Below are 12,814 nucleotides of genomic sequence, written 5' to 3' on the forward strand. Positions count from 1 at the left end.
ATGTTTTCTGTTCATGTATCATCTCAATGTCACGTTAAGGAGTTTAGTACTACTGGAGATTGATGTTTTCTTACTTTTTAAACTACAGATTCAGATTCAATTTACATTTTTTGAAGTAAAATGGCGCGAGGAAGAAGCAATACCGCTGAAACAGATACTGCAATAACAGGTATTAAGAGTTGAAATTATTTGATGATATGTGTTGTTATGATATCATGCTAGTAAAAACTATACATGCGATTTTGGTTGTGATGATCTAATGTAAATATTTTTGAATGTATAACTATGCAAACAAGGGCCTGTGTAACTATAAGTTACATATTCAAAATCTCACCACCAACTGTGTTGTGGTTTGTATATTGAGTGTGTAACTTGTAGTTACACATACAATTGAGCCTTTTTAACTGTAAGTTACACATTCAAGATGTCACCAATGACTTGCAAAGTGGCTGTGTAACTATAAGTTACACATTTAGAATCTCATGTTTGTAATGCATATGCATGTGTAACTATAAGTTACACATTGAAAATCTAACCACTAAATTTCCAAGTGACTGTGTAACTAGAAGTTACACATGCATAATAACATCACTGATATGCCAATTGCCTATGTAACTAGAAAGTTACACATGCAACATATAACCTACGAATGTATTGTGTTTGTAAATAATAGTTACACATCAAAAAATGACGCCTAAAAACCTTCATATGCATGTGTAAGTTAAGGTTACACAACACACAATAGAATGATTCAGTTTGTTTACTTGGAAAATACACATAGTATGTAACATGATTTTCATTTTGCAGTTAAAAATGAGTGTATTTGATAAGTACACAGCATACTGACTCATGCTATTTTTGTGTGTGATGTGTACAAGAAACCTAAGGAAGTCGTTGAACGCAGTAAAGGATTTAGTAAAGGTGATAAAACCTATAGGACTGACTGATAGGGCTCAGAGATATCTTAGGAGAGATGCTTACGGTGAACTCGTAATGATGTATTACGATGACTATGATACAGTTATACCGAGTACAACAAGACGGATAAGTACCAACAAACACGGCGTCTTGAAGCTTTTGAACTGCTTTGACATGGATTGTGAGACACCGTGTTCATTCAAGTTTGGTGATGATAAGATTATAGAGTCTACACCGGCAAAGCTGGCTGGTATATTTTGCATGCAGACGATTGGAAGCAGAAAGGGTCAGAAGCTGTTAAAGTACTATTGTCCTAGTGATTTGAATGACAATATTTTATACAACAAATTCTTCACTGATATCAAATCTACAAAGCATCAGACGACAGTGACTAAGAAAAACATTTTAGAGAAGATAAAAAAACTTATGACAAAAAGGAGCAAAAGTGGGAAAAGAAGAAAGTTGATGAGAAGGATCTAGTTTGCTTGATAGGTATTTATCTTTGCTGTGTATTGTTTTTTGGCGACAAAAATGCCAATGGAGTGAATGCGAAATATCTTAATATCGTTGAAACTTATGATATGGTGCTCAAGGTGTCGTGGCCTGATTTAATACCCGAGCACTTGTTTGAAGAGATTCATATTTTTGTCAAATATGAAGGCTTGTGTGCAATACCTACTGGTAAAATCTTGTGTGTAATTTCTATTCTAGCAGTTTTAGTGTTACGTTGTGGATATTTTTGTTCAATCGACTAATTAAAATTTATATGTTGCAGTTATTGTTTGCTGAACACACACCAGGAGGATTAATCCCGAAAGTTGAGAACCACAAAGAAGATATCCCGAGGGTTGGGAGGTGGGATCTATACCAGATTTCTGATTACATTTGGAGAACAGACATGACAGAGTTTTCGGTAAGTGTTATACGTCAGTTGGTTTAGTTTTTGTAAATTTATGGTAATATAATTTAGATAAAACTTTGATGTAATCAAAATTGTCATGTGTAGCTATAATTTACACATTTAAATGTGATTGTGTAACTTATAGTTACACATGCAAAAGATAACACAAGTGAATGCATTTTATATGTGTAACTATAAAATGTGCTTATGTAACTATAGGTTACACAAATAAAATGTGCTTATGTAACTTTAAGTTACACATACAACTGAAAATTTGTATATTTAGAATGTTCAATTATTTTTGCTATCTCTTTTTAACCTCTCCATCTGTTAATTGCAGCCAACTCCTAGCTTTGTGGCTGAGTTTTCACAGCTTGAGAAGCAACTAGGTATATCAACAGTGGTACCCAGCAAGGACGACCTGCAAAGTTGGCAGAAAGCGCAAACCATTGAGAATTGCCATCTGAAAGAGCAACTGCAAGCAAAGCAAGCAATGTTTAAAGCAGTGTATGCAATTGCCAGAGAAGGGATATCAGAAGGGGACCTTTCATGAACAGAAGAATTCAAGATTCACAATTTTAGTTGCCAAATTATGCAAGAAATGGGTATTGATCCTTATAAAGTGACCCAGGAAGAGTTTATGCAACATGAAGATGCTGGACATGAAGGTACTGAGCATGGAGCTACTGAGCATGAAGAAGAAGAGTTACAGTTAGTTGAGACTGAGCAACAAGGAGATGAAAGTACTGAGCATGAAGAAGAAGAGACCGAGAAAGAGACTGAGCAAGAGAAAGATGACGCGGAAACTTCCTTCCATGAAGAATGTAAGTATTTGTTCATTTTTAATATGCTTATTTAACTTGATAGAGGTACCCAATTAGTTGACACTAAGGTCTTTGAACCTTTAAAATTTCATATTTTAGCTGTTCATTTTTAATATGCTTATTTAACTTGATTAGACTTAATAAATGTTGAGTAAACTAATCATACGGAAGTGCAATCCCTAGTTACACTAGTTAGGTGAATGTGTAACTCCATGTTACACTAGGTATCCATGACATATTCATGTGTAACATGAAGTTACACATGCTAGTTATCCAAGCCAGTCGATTACACATGATATATTCTTCTTGAAATTTTATTAAAAAAATTTAACATCATCATCATCATCCTAATTCTCATTTCAATCCTTGTGCAGTTCCATGTATGAGCCTTGCAGCTGGAAATACGCCAACAATTCTGCAAGCTCAAACTGCTGCAGAGGAGCACAAGGCTCCTCCAAAGAAGAAGCGCACTGGTAAGAAAAAGCGCACTACTGCAGATGTTGTTGATGAGGCGCAGAAGAAAGCTGATGAAGAGACGCATGCTGCTGATGAGGCGCAAAAGAAAGATGCATAAGGTGGTGATGTGGTTGAGCAGCATGAGAAAGCCGCAAGAGATGATGCAGATGTCATTGAAGAGACACCTGCAACTGTTGGTGACGGTTTGGTTCCGACTGCTCCAACTCAGCCAACACCTGAAACTTTTGAGGACAGTTTTGCTTCAATACAGTTTGAGGACTCCATGGTGATAACTGCTACAACACAGCAAACACAGCCTGACAATGCTCAGACCTACAGCTTGGTGCAACTAGAAGCTAACCCTACTGATATGACGGATTTTCCAGTGAGTGAAATGCTAGATGAGATTGTCGACGATATTAACAAAAGTGAACATGGACCTGCAGTGATGGAGAATGCAGAACCTAGCTCAAGTGGTAACCACTCTTCATTCTGTAACTGCTATTCTGTTTTATTTTTCCTTTATGTTTTGTTTGTAATGGAAGTGTAACTTCAATTTACACATTGTAAAAGGCATGTGTAGCTTGAGGTTACATACAGTACATTATTATTTTGGTTTGAGGTTATCTTCTTAAGTTACATACATGTGCTGATTTTTTAAATTCTGCCTACATTTGTTTGCGCATCTACAACACATGATAACTTTTTTATCCTTGGAATAGATAAAACTCCAAGACCTGTAGGAGAGTTACTGAAGGAAGATGCGAATCCAATAAGAGAAAACCAACCAGCATTCATGCAACAACGTGTGCTGAGGAATAGAAAAATTCCAATACAAGATATGAAGCAGTATGAAAAGAAGATTAAGAAAACTGTTAATGAAGAAAGAATGGCCGCAGTTCCAGAAGTGGAAAAAGAAATAATGGACCCAGTACCAGAAGTAGAAGAAGAAAGAATGGCTGAGGTTGCTGAAGAAGATGACGGAACAATGAGAAAGTATGTGAAAGGTTGAGAAGTTATCGAAAGGCTGGAAGGCGAGAACAAGGAGAAAGTGTTTGAATATTTCAATACTCATCCGAAAACGTAAGTAGCTTGACTCCAAGTAGGCTTGATTCTGTTATTGATTGTTGTGTTTTACTACTTGATTTTGTTATGTTGATTAATAGTTTACTTCTTTGTAAAATGCAGAGACATTACTTGGATTGAACGCAACGAAGATGGTAGCCACCTGTTTGATATATCTGGAGAACTAATGCTACAGCTTACCAAGAAAGAATCCTTCTTGGAGTCAGAATTCATCGACTTTTACATTAGCAGATTGAGGACAAAGATGAACACTAACAGCAGGTATGACAAAGCGATATTCCTGTCGCCAAAAGCATACGTAAGTACTTCGATATATTTCAAATCTAATTGCATTTATAATGTGTAGTGTATGTTGTAAGATTATAATAACATACCCGAGAGTTTTTTTATGTCGGAAAACAGTTAAAATGTGTAATCTAGGGTTATAAATGCAGTCATAATGTGTAATCTGAAGTTACGCAACCATTTATAATGTTTAATCTGAAGTTACACATCCTTATATTTCCAGTGTAAAACCCAAGGCCATGTGTGTAACTTCTGTTTACATAATCACTTGTTCATTTGTAACTTTTGATTAAAAATGTGAGTTTGACATTCCAAATGGTTTTTGCAGGCCTCTTACTTGAAGGATTACGGAGAATTCAAGAGATTTTGGATTCCAAAGCTTGCGAAGGAGTATGTCAAGTACAAGAATGATGCAGTCAGACTTTTCGCCCCAATGTGCAACAACAACACGCACTACACACTGCTGGAGTATGAATTGAAGAGCTATAATCCTTGGTCCTACATGAACTCGTCAAGCGTTAAGGAACTCAGGGGTGACCACCTTCTTCAAGCCAAGAAATATGCATTTTCAATTACTACAGAACCGAGACTCTTGTGTCCTTATGCTCTTGGGATGAATGAAAATGCCAAGAATCTCCCTTCGCCCCCACAAGGTTCAATTCCTGACTGTCTTCCATGTGTATGCACTCATATGAAGATCAGGATGAAGAATATACCACTTGACAAAAATTAAGCTCAAGTATGATGCTATGGTGGACTGACAAGCTGAACCGCATGAGAGGAAGCATGCTATACAAGATTCTTTCGGATCCATCCAGAGATGTGTAAAGCAGTCATTAGGATTAGAAAAAATTATATACTCGTAAATATGTTGTTAGCCACAAGCAGATGTTAGACTTGGAAAATATGTTGTTAGAAACTTTTAAATTTCATCAGTTAGTAGATTTTAGCAGTTCTTGGTTTTGAAAATATTTTTGGATTGAAATTCTTTGAATTAAAAAGTTTTATCTTGTTAGAACTTCTACTGCTGTGTGTACAGATTTCAGAAAGTATGCAACAGGGTAAGTAACTACACATCTTAACTTGATGCAAAAGGTGTAACCAGAGTTTACATATGCATTTATCATGTGTAACCTAATATTACACATGCATTCACAACAGTGTAACTTCTGGTTACACATCCATATATTTGAGTGTAAACTGAAGTTACACAAGCCATTGATCGGACTTACCCAATAAATCAAAATAAAATAAAGTTACACCAGCATTTATCATGTGTAAGCTAATGTTACACATGCATTCACAGCAGTGTAACTTCTGGTTATACATCCATATTTGAGTGTAAACTAAAGTTACACAAGCATTTGACCACTGACCAGACGTACACAATAAATCAAAAATAGAATAAAATGCATTTCAACTGTGAACTGACAAAATATAAAATTTGAATAAAAGATCCTTGCACATAATCAACGTTGCAGAAAAATAATAACGTTTGGTCCATGAGAACCGAAATGAAGAAAACTAAAAAACAAATAATCCAAGACAAATAAGAATCCACACATCAAATCATTACTTGCAGAAATGAACTTTGGTAGGCTAAAGCTAGTAGGGTGTGAACTTCCGAGGATTCCTACAACCTGCTGTGTTGTGACCTGTTTCCTTGCAATTGATGCAACGAACTTTCCTCTTCACCATCTTCTCACCTTTACTTATAATCCTTTTCCCTGGTGGTCTACCTGGTTGCTTCTTCACGGTAGGCGGGTTGACAGTGTCATCTGGATGATATTCAACAGACCTGTTGTAGTTGGGAATCGGCTGGATGACATGCATATAAGTCTTCCTAAAATAGTCGCTTGTAAAATACGGTGAAATGAAATCAATAGCCTCACGTTTAATCTTGCGTATGGATTCAAGAGCATGAGTACAAGGAAAAACATATACGCGCCACCTGGAAAAAAACAAACACAAAATCAAAAATCAGTTAGTTGCACATACAAATCATAAAACACTCAAAATTAGCTAGCTACAGGTGCATGTACAGGATGTGTATCTTTAAGTTACACTTGCAAAATAAATGTGTAACTATTATTTACACATGCATATATCTAATGTAAAGTGGATATACACATTTAAAAAAAAAAAGAACATACAGAGAGAAGAAAAAGCATAAGAAATCAAACCTTTGACAGGTACAAGTCTCGTGTTCGAGGTCCACCATGTGAGACCTTTCACTAATAACTTCAAACACGATAGGACTAGCAACCAATACTTCCCAAGCCAAACCTTCATATTGAAGAGCCACAAGTTTTTCTTCATACTCAGGGGGTTAATGGAGTCATCATATTAGCACCAATTTCACGACGCTCCGCCATCAAACACATTATTTTCCTCCTAATCTGAAAAGCAGAAAAAAACTCATGAATACATAAAGTGACAAAACATGAAATAAAAAGACAACAAAACACACACACACACTCAATTAAACTGATCAAGAAGAGCAGATGCATGCATTTTTTTGTGAACCAGAACCCAACTATTGACTAATTCTGCTAGAGTACTAGATGTTCGTCCATACCGACAACCTTTGAAATAGGCATTCGCATATGCTTCAGGTGGGATTGTATCGATGTAATCAGCCACCCAATCGCAGTTCAAGTCTCTAATCTTCTGTATGGCTTTCACATGGTTTTCAGGTGAGAGTGCGTATGTCGCCTCTCGGAAATGGTCCATCACAAGCGAGTACCTAGGATCTGTTGCAGTGATGGGTATATTTTTCGTCAAATGATAGTAGCAGAAGTTGTGAAACCCATCTGGATAAACAAGTGGAACACCCTGCAAGAGTCCTTCATGGCGATCCGAAAGGAAGGTGATTGGCCTCCCATCACCAACAACTTCAGTCAAATTCCTTAAAAACCACTCCCAGTTGTCGATCGTCTCAGAATCGACTAGTGCAAAAGCAAGGGGGAAAAATCCTACAAAAAAAATTGTGCAGAATCGAAAGAATGATAAGTTTCACACAAACAGAAAACAATGTGTAAATACAAGTTACACATGCTAAAAAAAATGTAACTTAAGGTTACAGATGCTATTTTCTTAGTTACACACTGAGTAAAGTAATGTGTAACTGAGAGTTACACATGTGTAACTCTCAGTTATTTGTCAACTAAAGTTGTTCAAAAAAAAACATAAAAAAAACATACCTTTACCACTATTGATCCCAGTAGCTGCCATCAAGCAACCTTTGAATGTACCAGTAAGGAAAGTAGTATCCAAGTATACCATTGGACGACAAAACCGGTACCCCTTGATGCATGCAGCAAATGCGATAAAAATCCGTTGGAACTGTTTATTTTCACGTTGAAACTTTATCACACTACCAGGGTTAGTTTCCCTTATAGCATCAATATACCATACCAAGTGCGAGTAGGACTTGACATCGTCGCCATAAATCGTCTCATAAACCTTTTCCTAGAATTATATGTCTAATAGTACTCCATGTTAATCCCATAGTTGGTCTGGAAATCAACAACAATATGCTTGGGCTTCTTGTGAGGATTTTTGCGAACTTCTTCCTCAATCAAACTAGACGAGAAGCTGGTGGAGTAAGTTTGGTTCAAGTTGCGCCCACCAGCACCACAAATGTGCTCAGGGTTATAAGACCTAACCTGAAGAGGTTCATACAAAATATAAGAAATTCAACCAAAACACAATATGGTGCAAAAAGTATCATGTATAAACCAATGTTACACATACCGTAACAAAACATAACATATACTAAGCATTAGATGACAGAACACGGAAAACCTACCTAAAACATTTCATTCCTTTCATCGATAGAAGCTGCAAGGAATTTCCAGCCGCATTTTTCATCTGCACACTTAGCCGTGAACCTAGAACGCTCATTGTGAGTTACAATCATTTGGAAACCAGTGCGAAGACGATATTTGGTGAAAGCAACCCTGACTTGCGTAACTCCTTCAACAAACACATGACCAATCTCACCAAGAACCTTGGGCCAACCATCCGATAACAAAGGTTTCGCAGGCTTGCTTTTATCTTCCAAATTCATTGCAACAGTAAGATTGTTTCTGGACGAAGACGTACTACTAGACCCATTAGAAATAGAAGAATCTGCCCTAGAGCTGAAGGAAGAGGCCACACGAGGAACATTTTGCAAGAAAATATCAACACTGGTCTTCTGTTTACTATTTGTGATGGATATAAGAGCTTGCAACGAAAAATCACAGTCAAGCGGAAAATCTTTCCCACTTTCTCGGAAGAAGAAAGTAATACCAAGTGGAGTAAACTGCTTCCATTCCCTGCAAACTTGTTCCTTAAACTCTTCAAGTTTGATATCAGCATTAACACGCAGGGTAATAAAATCTGAAAAGTAGCGAACAAAAACAATGCAACTAACAGCAGCGCAACTAACAGGATCCATGACAACCTGAAAAATATCAAACACACTAACAATATCAAAATTTTAAAATGAACGCAATTCACTCGGGGGCGTTTCCCCCTCATGAGAAATATATTCTATGCGGCAAGCTAAATATGAGTAGAAGATACAGATGATACAACTATTTACACATAAACATGTTACAGGACATATACATGTAACTTCAACTTACACATGCTTAAAATACAACAGGATATATATGTGTAAACTAAAATTACACATGCTACAACTAAAAAACATCTGCTTCTTCCTCACATGCTTAAAATACAAACAAGATATATATGTGTAAACTAAAATTACACATGCTGCAACTATAAAACATCTGCACCTTCCTTACACATGCTTAAAAATACAACAGGATATATGTGTAACCTAAAGTTACACGTACTGTAACAAAAAAACAGCATGTCTAACAAATCAAATTGAAGTTGTTCTACTGAAACAAAATTGTTTCTTCATACTCCTTTCAGTATCAACAAAAATTAACAGATCGGACATGCAAGAAGAACAAATAATTCAAAAAAATTTTTGAAAACAGATCTGAAATCAAAAATAAAATAAAATTCTTACCTAGATTGATTGTTTTCTTACTTCTGAAACAATGTTCTTACTATTCCTCTTCTCGGTATCAACCAAACCTGTGTAAGCATCAACAAAAACATACTCAGTATCAAAACCAAATAAAAAAAGTGAAAAAACTAGATCGCAATTGTAACAATCAAAATCAATTGAACTGAAAACTAGATCGAAATCACAATTCATACCTACGTTGATTTCTCCATTCCAAACTGTCTTCTTCTTCTTCTCAGACTCAATAAAATCGAAACAAAACAAAAATCCAAAAATCAGTAGAAGATAAAAATCAAACAATCAATCAGAAAAAGTAATGAATCAAACCTATTCGATACAAATAGAAGATAAAATTGATACAAACCTATCTTTTGTTCTTCAATGCATCGTCTCAAACTCGTCAGATCTGAAATCCACTGAATAACATCAATAAATTGAGAAAAAGCAACAATGAATCCTTGTTCTTCGTCTCCTCTTCAACACAACAACAGACTAACGAACTCTTGTTCTTCAATGCAACAATTTCGTGTGAAGAAAAAACCTAATTCTGTTTCTGAAGAAAAAATCAACGAGAGCAGAGAGAATAGAGAGCTGAAAACTACTTTGATTTGATTTTCTGTTTCTGTTACCGTATAAAACAGCTTTAAATACTGGAGGGTAATTATGATATTTTCACTTTTATTAAAAATCCTGATGACGTCAGCAATCCGGGAAAATTCAAAACCAGGCCAAAAAAAAAAAGTTCTGGGCCTAGAAATATCAAAAATGGAAAGTGTGGAGTGATAGTGGAGGATCCACTTTGTGGGGCTTGTATATGTTGAACCCATATAGTAGGGAGTTCTAGTATTTTTCACTTTATTTTATATGACTTTCTGAGATTAGTATCCAGCGTATTTTATAAGACGGTCTTTGTTATCTACCCAATTTATTTTATGAGACCGTCCGAAGACAAATTGAGCAATCCTTCCGTAAAAATCACATAAGTAGCTAGACGATTGTCCTGTACTACAAACTTCACCAGCAACCGAGATATTTTCAGGAAACACTCAAGTATACCGTATCATATTATTCAGTTGCACATCAAGAGAAAATTGTATATGGTTTGCGCCAACTACAAGGACCGAATTATATTCTGTGTTGGATGACTTAACTACGAATTATAATCTATTACATATTGTTAGTAAAATATGGTTCTAACAAATTCAGCAGTTTCTCCTTTGTGCAAATCCAATCTTGATGGTCTAAGTTTACCTTGGCCTTTTTAATTGTATGGTCACATTTTTCTGCACTTGCAAAACTAGGAAAGTAGACATCACGTGGTTTCCAGCTCAAGAATTACAAGTTAGAAACCCAGAGTACTAGAATCAGTAGTTGATAAAATAGGATGACGTCCCATAGCTCACCCTGTAAACTTATAAATGTCCAAGAAAAAATTCAGTCTTTCATAAGGGAACTCATTTCTAGCATGCTTAATAGTAGCCCTAGATCAAATTGAAATTCTTTTGATTTTTAATTGATTCCCTGATAACTACAAAACTGTAAAATTGCAGACCGTCGTGCCTATTTTTGACAGACATATATGACTAGAAAATGCAAAACAGACATATATGACTAACCTATATGAGCTAGGGAAATTAGAAAAGTGCCCCAAAACTGAGGGTCATGTTGTACAATCCTGCAATCGTGCAAGAATAAGTAAAATTAAATGGCGATGGGACGATGGCAGTAGACCTTGATTAGGTGTTGTTGGTGGCAAAGACCTGAAATTGCAAAAAAGCATCATGCACTCCTCGAGTTGGATAGCCTCTCTATGGTTTCAAACTGTTATTGTTTCTCGAAGTCCACCTTACCAATAGGTGCAGGTGTGCAAAAATCATATCTGGTGGTTTGTGTGTTTACCTGAAGTGGATCGTTTTGCAGAATTCCTTGGGCAAGATATTGAGGTAGAAACTTTCCAGCATCGTCTCTACTGTAACCGAATGTCATTTGAGTGAGATCGTTTGTCCCAAATGAGAAGAAGTCTGCATGTTTTGCAATCTGGGGAAAATTTACAAACAAAGCCGATTGTCAAAGAAGGACAAGAAAGTACTGAAGTTTTAAATTGAATTGGTTGATTTGTACCTCATTTGCCACTAATGCAGCCTTAGGAATTTCAATCATTGTTCCAATCTGGTAAGCTACTGTGATGCGCATCTCAGAGAAGACTTTCTGGGCAACGCCAGGTATCAAATTCGCTTGATGTCCAAGCTCCTGCAATATTCATTACAAAGATAAGTTCTAGCAAAGCACTTAAGAGTCTCAATTCTATCGCCAAGTAAGATAAGAAAACAAATAAATGAAATGGGAGAAAACCATCGAATACACACACACACAAAGAAAAAAAGAAAAAAAAAAAAAGGAGAAAGCCCGTGCTTGAGGAGTTCCCACAAGTGGAACCATTATTTCAGGAAGAATAGTGACACCCTGGTTGGTCATAATTATAGCTGCTTGAAAGATGGGGCGTGCTTGCATTATCTCAAGCCTGGTGAAACAGAATTCAACAGCACCAAATGTACCATGGTTAATTTTACCATCCTCTCTTTGTGTTAATAAATGTGGCACTGAAACAAAATTGATGAGATGTCAAACCTGCAACCACGGAAACCAAGCTTAGGATTTACTTTTGAGAGTTTCTCCACCCTTGAGATAGCTTCATCTTGGGTCACACCAGTGCCGATAGCTAGCTGACTAACAATTTGTTCAGTATCTCCTTCTGGCAGAAATTCATGGAACGGTGGGTCTAACAACCGGATCGTCACAGGAAGACCTGCACATCTGTTAATTTCAAGTTAGAATGACAGTAACTTTGTAAAAACAAATGATATAAAGTATCCAAGATGCAATAATTCACTTTACAAGCAATTTCTTACTTGTAGGAATGGAACTGGATATATAGCCGGACATGATGAGGGATTAGTGATACCGTAATATTTCTTTATGAAATATATAGTCCAGGCAGCGAATGGCACGGAAAAATAAATATGTATTATATTTAAGACAGTTGTATAAAATAAACTGGGTACCAATCTAATAAGGTTGTATAAAATAAATTGGGCATACTGTTCCATCGCGGTATAAATTTAAATGGGTAACTGATTCATACAGTGATCGCTCAAGTCGTGACGCTTGGATTTGTGATCAACCAGTACTACTCCTAAGATACTTATTGATTACTCAAGCTTTTGCCTGCAGCAGCAGTGTGTATTGAGCAAAACAAGAAGAAAGAAACTCACCCTCAAATTTTTGAACTTTTCTAGCTACAGAAAGTGGGTG

At 36.3% G+C, this 12,814-nt stretch overlaps 1 protein-coding gene across 1 annotated transcript; it reads left to right on the top strand.

The window, feature by feature from the left end:
• Positions 1-129: 129 nt before the first annotated feature.
• LOC113326666 (histone H3.v1-like) lies at positions 130-3,562 on the top strand. Its single transcript, XM_026574355.1, has 4 exons — positions 130-169; positions 1,694-1,831; positions 2,160-2,643; positions 3,018-3,562. Exons 3-4 carry the CDS (start codon positions 2,412-2,414, stop codon positions 3,215-3,217), a joined length of 432 nt encoding a protein of 143 aa, XP_026430140.1. The 5' UTR covers positions 130-169; positions 1,694-1,831; positions 2,160-2,411; the 3' UTR covers positions 3,218-3,562.
• Positions 3,563-12,814: the final 9,252 nt, after the last annotated feature.

The sequence above is a fragment of the Papaver somniferum genome, chromosome 1, assembly GCF_003573695.1.
Source record: "Papaver somniferum cultivar HN1 chromosome 1, ASM357369v1, whole genome shotgun sequence".
Lineage (NCBI taxonomy): Eukaryota > Viridiplantae > Streptophyta > Magnoliopsida > Ranunculales > Papaveraceae > Papaver > Papaver somniferum.

Excerpts from the sequence above, each read along its gene's own strand:
- LOC113326666 (XM_026574355.1), top strand. The coding sequence starts at position 2,412 with ATGCAAGAAATGGGTATTGATCCTTATAAAGTGACCCAGGAAGAGTTT. Across the intron at positions 2,644-3,017 it reads AACTTCCTTCCATGAAGAAT|TTCCATGTATGAGCCTTGCA; the intron begins GTAAGTATTTGT and ends ATCCTTGTGCAG.